Raw genomic sequence first — 8,222 nt, 5'->3', positions numbered from 1 at the left:
CGTGAAAGCTGCACATTGTTTTGCCTTTTCTCCTCCTTCGGATCTTTAATACTTTTTTTTTTTTTTTATTTCTGGTCAAAACTTAAAATTAATCCCAATAAGGCCAATCCAACCCCACAGTTGAAGTCAACACAAATCATGGTTGTTTTTCTTAGCTTCATCTTCTCTTAACGCGCCGTTACTCTGTCTGCAGCCGCAGAGACCTGGAGATCGAGAGGCCCATCGTGGGGTTGAACGAGGATACGGTGAACACACTAACGTGGGTGTTGAGACTGAGGCGCCGCTGATCTGTGTTCAGCCTCAGAGCTCAACGTGACCTTAGATGTTTGTCTGTTCGTCCACTCCAGGTGCCCCGCCCTGCTGGTGGTTGGAGACACGTCACCTGCTGTCGAGGCCGTGGTAGGTCAAAGTTCATCAGAAATGATCATTTCAACAATTTGCTGCTGCTTCTTTGCTATTGGCGTCTACGTGTTTCAGGTGGAGTGCAATTCCAGGTTGAATCCCACCAAGACCACACTGCTAAAGGTGAAGAGTGTTTGCTATTTCAAATCAGCGAAACTCAAATCAGCTTTGGCTTTAAAATTCATGTTTTAATAAAACTGACATTGGTTCTTCAGATGGCTGATTGTGGAGGTTTGCCACAAGTTGTGCAGGTTAGTTAATTTTTGTTTTTGTTTTTTACTTTTTAGAAATGCAACATATCACTTTTTTCCTGAAGCTGAGGCAACATTCAGCTTCTACACGACACAAATCTGGAATGAACTGTCAGAAAACTTCAACCCCGCAGAAACACTGACTCCCTTCAAACCAAAACTCACCAGTTTAGAGTTGCCTTTGAGTCATAATAACTGGAACATTAATCAACATATTTGCGTACTGATGATTTTAATGATAGCATTTGACAAAATGTAACGTTCGCTGCCTGTTTCATCATTACTATGTTACATTTTTATCATGTCAAACTCTTTGAACTGCCTTCAATCTGCTTTAGAGATAAAACTTGACTTTCTCTCTGCAGCCTGGGAAACTCGCCGAGGCGTTCAAGTACTTTGTTCAGGGCATGGGATACAGTAAGTAAACAGCTGTCATTTTAATGTGTCAAAGGTCTTTGAAAAACCTCTAGACATATGAATATATGTAGTAACTCGGGTCTGAACCGGTTGACTCTGTGGTCACTTTCTAGCTGCTTTTCGATGACGTTCTTGTGGTTCAGGTTCGCCTGTGTTTACTTCTTCGGCTTCCTGTTGACGTGAGCGCAATTACAAAAGACTCCTGAACTTGGTGGGGGTTGTTTTTTTTGTTTTGTTTTTTTTCTCTCTCATTGCTGCCTGTTGCTAAACAACCCGGGTTTTGGTGGAGTGGGTTGGCTTTTGTCCAGGAGAGCATGAAAAGAGGCCCGCTCTGTGCGCCCCATCCCGGACGGAGCGGCCTTCAGGGGGTTCTGTTGGTGCTAATATCATTTCCTCTGTGCTCTTTGCAGCCTGTGCCGCTCTCAGCTCTCAGTAGGTGAGGTTTGTGTCTGAAATCACACTCAGATGTGCTGAACAGCAATTTGCTTCCTGCTCGGCACAGAGTGGGTGTTGAAAATGACCCCTTTTTATTGTTCTTGGTGTCCTTTTTTTGTTCTCTCTCTCTCTCTCTCTCTCTCTCTCTCTCTCTCTCCCTTTTAATGCTCGACTGTTTACTGATGCGCTCTCTTTTGAGGGAGAGTCATAGTTAAACAGGCTTTCTTGTTTTTATTGTTTGTAGTTTTGGAAAAAAAAGAAAACGCGTTCAAAGATTGAGAGTGTGACCTCCTGGCGGATGACTTGGTTTATAAAGTTTTGCTTTCCTTTCTCACACAGATGTCATCTGTCTGCAGTGGCCTGCAAAATTAGCAATGAAAGTGAACTTTTTTACATTTTGTCACATTACAACAACAAACCACACTATTTATTTATTTTAATTTTTTTTAGTTTTCATGTAAAAGGTCAACAAGAGAATAATAATATACTTTATTGATCCCTAGGGGGAAATTGCTTATTTGTTGACAAATAAGCAATTTGTGATATTTATAACACAAGTACTTTAAATACGACCTAAATATAAAGTAAATAAATGCAAATGTGTGGATCTTAAACAAGTCCAGAGGGTAGTAGTGCATAACTGGAAAGTGGAAAGAAAATAATTTTTTTAATCATATTTTTTTTGCAAATAAGATAAAAGATGATGAAACAAATGTATACTCAGCCTCCCTGATTCAAAGCTTTGCAGAACCACATTTTGCTCTGTGCACACCTACACCATTCCTCTTTGCAAAAAAATGTTTCGGTCTGATTGGATGGAAAGTGTCTTTGAGCTGAGCGGGCTGTTCCAGAATATGAACACGCTCTGAGCTTCGGCGTCCGCCTGCAGCTCTGGAGGAATGGTTGGAGTTTGTTGTCCAGCTGGAAGGTGAAGCTCCGCCCCCTTTCTCGAGCCTTTTGCAGACTCAAATAGGTTTATCTTCAAGAGTTATCCTGGATTTAGCTCTGAATGACTCTGCCACCATCATGTTTCCCTGTGGTGTGGAGATGAGAGGTGGTCAGATTTTTTTTTGCCATATCAGTTTTTAGCATATTGTCCATAGAGTTCCCTCAGAGACCAAGAAGACTTTCTTCACGCTACTTCTCCATAAAGACTCATTTTGTGGAGTGCTTGACGAATAATCGTCTTGTTGACTAGCTGTTGACTATTTTAGTAATTAAGTAGTCTATCTATTATTCTCATGATTAATTGTGTAATCAAATTTTTTAAAAGTATCATTATTAGCTGTAGATATCAGCCCAAATTTTCATATTTGTGCATCTCCAACGATTACTTTCCTGTTTCTTAGAAAATGAACAATAATACCTCACGTTTATGTCAAAATTCAACAAAAATCTGAAATTATATTCAATGTAATTACATTAAAATATTCAAAAAACGTTATTTTTTTTTTTTTTGTGTATACTCCAGTTTGTAGTTTATTCATCTTCAGTCAATTTAATCAATGAACATTCACTTGGCGTTGCCTTTTTATAGCTTTAGCGTCCAGGTGAGTGATGGGATCTTTGTCACACATAAACACGTATGTCATCTTGGTAGGACATTTATTTTCTGGTTCGTTTGTAAAGCTACACTTGTTAAGCATCAGCTGCAGCTTCCTGGTGTTTTCCTTCTATCTGCTTCACCTGAAAACCCAGGAAAAAAAAAAATAAAATTATTATTGTCATTGTTATGCTAACAGCATTTAGCCTTCGTTAGCAGCTCATCAGCAGAAATAAGAGCATTACACACTGCGGTCAACAGTGAAGCATAATTAATCAAAGCTTCAAGGCAGGTAATTTGCCTCTAGGTATTTTTTGGGCTGCTTCATTTTAAGTGACTTGAACTGAAAATAAATCCAAACCACACTTTTCCAATTTATTTATTTTTTTTGCTCGTATAAAAGCAAAACTTTAATTTTTCTTTCCACTTCCGTTATGCCACTCTTTCTCTTCTTATTTTTTTCCTGTCAGTCTGCCACGTTAAACCCTCTGCAGTTTGATGTTACGTGACAAAAAGTGAAAACACTCTTTTGCAAGGCGCCGTATGAGTGAATCTCTTTAATGTCACTTCTCTTTTGGTCTCTGCTGCTCTCAAACTCTTCGCCGTGGGAGGAGCTGGCGTGGCGGCGTCGCTTTAAAGGCCATCCAGTCCACCTGTCGAGTAAATGTCACCACGGGATTAGAGCAGATTAAAAAAGGGCGAATGTGTGCAAAATAAAACTTCGGCACCTCGGTGTGTTTTCCACCTCCTTAACACCTCGGGGCAGCGAGAAATGGAACAGGAAACGGCCAGAGACGGCAGGAAGCAGGCCTCGATGTGTGCACACATGCTGTGATTTCTTACCAGCCGCTGTTTGTCCTGAGCCACTGCCAAGCCTCCTCTATAAACAAAAACATGCACCTTTTCACTCCTCTTCTCTTTTTTCTCTTGTTTTTTCTTCTTCTACTATTGCCCTCAGTTCCCTACGTTCTCCTCAGTCACCTGAGCAACGAATCAGGTACTGGACTCTTCAGCAGCTCGTCCACCAGCGGGCGCTTTGACCCAAAAATGCTTCTGCGGCGCATACATGTGTCAAACTCAAGGCCCAGGGGCCGAATCCGGCCCGCCTTAGCTACTTATGTGTCCCTCTGGACTGCAGTGGGACACATGTAATTAACAGTTGTTTGCTTAAATATTGTTTCATCAATCAAAGTAACAGTTTTTATCTCAATGCGGTCAAACTACATCAATCAGTCCCTCGAGTTTTTCGCAGTAGCAAAATCAACAGATCTTCGTGCCACTCAATAATTGTGAGTTTATTGCAACTCTTCCACAGTGGTTGAAAAACAATGGTTTAAAGTGATGCTAACTCCCACCTGCAGGTGGCAGTATGTCTTACATCTGCCACACTGCTGCCTCAGCCTTAACTGATGTTAAATTGTAGTTTATGATTAGTATGGAGAGTAGCAAAAAAAGTCACATTTACTGAAATATAAGCTCAGAGTTTCATGCAAATATTTCTAAATTAGCCCCTCAAATTTTGATTGGTTTTGTAATTTTATTTATTCTTTAGCAGTCATGAAATCCTGGAGGGACTGACCAGGGTGAAAAGATGTTCCATATTATTTACTTTTTAAGAATTTATACATGTCTATTTATTAATATTTTTAAAGGGGCAGTATTTTTGTAAAATCATCTTTTTTTGAGTTTCTTCAGCTCCTTCAGACTAGCCAGCAGCAATTAGCAAACACCTGCATAAGTGTCACGTCTAATGATATGGGAGCTATTTCTCAGTGAACCACTGTTAAAAATGTTGTTAAAGGGTTAATAAAGGAGCCATGTTGTGACGACTTCCTGAAGGCGGAGTTTCAGAAAAAGTAGGAGTTTTTTAAAGAGACAAAGGCCCAATTTCAAGGCGTTAAATTACAAAGTCAAATTTCTTTTAAGTCATATTTGGTATATGCAGCACTTTGATAGTAACTGTAGGTAACATAGTTACTTGATTGTGCTATAAAATGTTACCTTGCTATAAAATGTGCCTAAAAACCACATAAACCTGCCTCTTTAACAGTTTAGTGGGTTTTAGTAATACATTCTGGCCCAAACGGCCCTTTGGGACATTCATTATCTTGATGTGGCCCCAAAATGAAAATGAGTTTGACACCCCTCCCCGCTCCGTTCTGAATGTGAATGTGTGCAGAAAGCTCCCCACAGAGCCCTGCTAGACGTTTCCAGCAGCATTTTCAGAAGCTTCTGCATTACATTCTTCTTCTTCTTCTTCTTCTTCTTCTCCTCCCTGTCGGAGCCCGGTGCTTCCCGTTAGCATGTCCTCACTCCGGCGTCCAAATACTGCATGACCCGCTGCAAAATGCCGTGTTCTGTTGTGCCGCATTGCTTGTGTGGTTTTATTTCTTCCCCCCCCCCTTCAGTGGACACGTTCAGCAGTTCTCAGTCACACGTCTTTGTTTTATTTCAGCCTGATTAGTCGTTTTATCTGAGAATTGCTTGCATGGTAAGCACTTTTCTTTTTCTGTTTTTCAGTCGTTCCTGTATTCCTGCTTCACTCTGGTCTCTGTGTTGATGCGAGTGTGTGTGAAAGTAGAATATTAACATCCGTTGTTTTTTTTGTTGTTGTTTTTTTTCCCCTTTTCCCTCCTCCCTGTTTCAGTGCCGTCAGCAGGAATGACTCGCCTGGCTCGCTCGCGCACCACCTCCTCCTCCAGCATCACCTCCATGGAGAGCAGCCGCAGCCGCAACAACATCAGCAGCCTGCTGGAGGGCAACGCCGCCACCACCGGGGTGCTGGACAGCCAGGTGGCACCCCAGACCATGGAGGTGTCCTGTTAAACCCCACCCCCACCTGCCTGCGCACTCCCACAGTAATTTATACGCCACTCCCCTCTCTTTTCTCTCTCATCCTGCTCCCAAGCTTCTCGACGCCAGAGGGAGTGTGTGTGAGTGTGTGTGTGATTAGAAAAGGAGGAGCTAATAAAAAAAATGTATATTAACAGAAGCATATTAGAGGATATGTTATACAGACATATATACTGTCAAAGTGAATATACTAACATAAACCGTGAGGACATTCAGATGTTGTATATTTAAGTGTTGGAGTCAGCTGTCTACCCTATTTATTTTTTTTGTTTTTGTTTTAAACCTCTTCAGACCTTCTTGTAGAAATTCTCTGTGTTCACAAGAGCTTCTCTTATTTCATTGTATTTTTTTTTTTTAATTATCATTATTGTTTAAAGTTCTAAGATGGATTTTCAGCAAATTGTGTTTCTGCAGATTCTTGTCGGGACGCAGGTTTGAGATGTGAAAAACGAGGCCGCGACGAATCATTTTAAAGGTCTTTCCTGGACGTGATGTCTTTATGTGGCGCGATAAAACTGGAAACGGGTGTGCTCGAAAAGGCTCGAGTTTCATTTGCGTGTCTTCAAGGTTTGGAACACGTTTCATTTCGTCCAGCGTGCTTGATGTTAAAACTTCAGCGTTTTGAAAGAGAGCGCAACCTACAGCGCTTGACTAGAAGTCTGAATTTGGAAAGCGTCATTTAAAGTTGAAACTGGATATATAACAACACACTTTTTTTTCTTACTTTCTGAAATTAAGTCTTGTTTTATGTTAAAATTAGATTTTTTATTTTATTTTAGATTTTTTTTTGCAACTTAACCCAGTCAGATGTATGAGACGGAGACATTTGAAAACGTAAAATTTTGCTACATTTCAGTTTACTTTGTCTCTGCTGTAGAATATAGAATACCATCACAAGCAATTATTAATAACTGTAATAAATTACATCAGAGTAGCAAATTGAAATGTTTTTTTATATTGTTCTCATCTTCAAAATGTGGAGCTAGAAAACTTTGAAAATACTGCAGAAGTGCATGAACTTTCCACGAGAAAAGTGGGCGAACTGAAAAACCAAACCAGACATTTTGTTAATCTAGTCTTCGAAGCCAGGTCACAAAGCATTAAAGGAATCTTGTTGTTTAAAGGTAGCAGTCAGGAGAAGGATACAAGATCTTGCAGTGCATCATTTGTATACCATGGCGACAAAAGCGGGTGGAGGAGGATCGCTGAGAGGCCAAAAGTAATAACAAGAGCAGCTTGTGTTTTCCATCCACCAAGGATGTGTTGAAACGGTTCCAAGTGTCAGCCATGTTTGACTGAAAACCTTCACTAAATCAAGAAAACAACACTTTTTTTTCACTTCCTTCCATCTCACCAATTCATTGCTTTTCAGTTGAATCGATGGATTAAAGATGAGGGGAACAAAGTTGAGGGGATGCATCCAGGTCTCATTATTTTACATCAGATAAACGCCACATAAACCATAACAAGCACACGTTTGTGAGCCAGCAGAGGAGTTGCATTTTGAAGGCAGATAAAAGTGAGGCAGACGTAGCACTGCAACGTAGCACAAGTGAGATTCTCCTAGAAAATGTCACCGTTTAGCTTCGATTTCTCCTTGTGATCAAACTCAGCGCCTCCATCTTTTTCTTTAATTCTTTACGCTCTGTGTTGATGTTTGTGTTCAGGCTGAATGGATTTTTCACTGACGCTTAATAAACAGGTTCAGGTGTGAAACGTGTAGCAGTCCCGTCACGTAGGGACCAAAAACGGCTTCTCACTGTCCGCTGATTCAGCTCATTTCTACTACTACTCAATAAAAAGCTGCGAGACGAGAACATGTCTGGTGTTTTTCTGTTTGCCGGGTGAGTTTGGCTTTATTTTGTATCTTTCTCCCAATAAAGTAGAAGAGGAGCTCCTTCATTCAGCTGGCGGGAGAAAGACAGACAGTAAGTTCTAGTACTTTGCCTGTAGTGTTAGTGGAAAAACGAGGTGGCGGTGGTGAGATTGTTTCCACCCGCACATGTTCTTGTTTCCTTTCTGAGCGATAGCTGCTGCTGTCACAGATGAGGCCGTCTATTCTTAGCACGTAGCGAAAAAAACAAAAAAAAAACAATGATCAGCTGCTTTACAAAAGACAAGGACTTCAGAGGTGCAGAGTGGAACAAAAACAATGCATCTGTAGGAATGTTCTAGTTTCTCTTCGAACGTTATGCAAACGCAAGAAAACACTGCGTCATAATGTAACACTTAAGATTTACCTTTTTGGGGGCAGACGTTAATGAAGCCACAGCTTGCCAGGGTGTACACGCACCCTGGCAAGCTGTGGCATTTAATATGTA

The 8,222-nt window shown here is 40.8% G+C and overlaps 1 protein-coding gene across 7 annotated transcripts in view; it reads left to right on the top strand.

Moving 5' to 3' along the window:
• Positions 1–7,715, top strand: part of ndrg3a (ndrg family member 3a) — a 50,759-nt gene extending 43,044 nt beyond the window's left edge. For 5 of the 7 annotated variants that reach the window (XM_044121847.1, XM_044121848.1, XM_044121849.1 and 2 more), the window contains 7 exons: positions 194–259; positions 348–399; positions 478–525; positions 618–653; positions 1,019–1,070; positions 4,007–4,045; positions 5,696–7,715. In XM_044121847.1, the coding sequence (XP_043977782.1) occupies positions 194–259; positions 348–399; positions 478–525; positions 618–653; positions 1,019–1,070; positions 4,007–4,045; positions 5,696–5,874 (472 nt within the window). In that variant the 3' untranslated portion in view covers positions 5,875–7,715. The remainder of the gene's footprint in view (positions 1–193; positions 260–347; positions 400–477; positions 526–617; positions 654–1,018; positions 1,071–4,006; positions 4,046–5,695) is intronic. The other 2 variants (XM_044121846.1, XM_044121851.1) reach the window with 1 other exon arrangement.
• Positions 7,716–8,222: the final 507 nt, after the last annotated feature.

Source organism: Gambusia affinis, linkage group LG07, assembly GCF_019740435.1.
Source record: "Gambusia affinis linkage group LG07, SWU_Gaff_1.0, whole genome shotgun sequence".
NCBI lineage: Eukaryota > Metazoa > Chordata > Actinopteri > Cyprinodontiformes > Poeciliidae > Gambusia > Gambusia affinis.
Note: the sequence above shows the minus strand (reverse complement) of the source record. Positions and strands in the feature narration are given on the sequence as shown.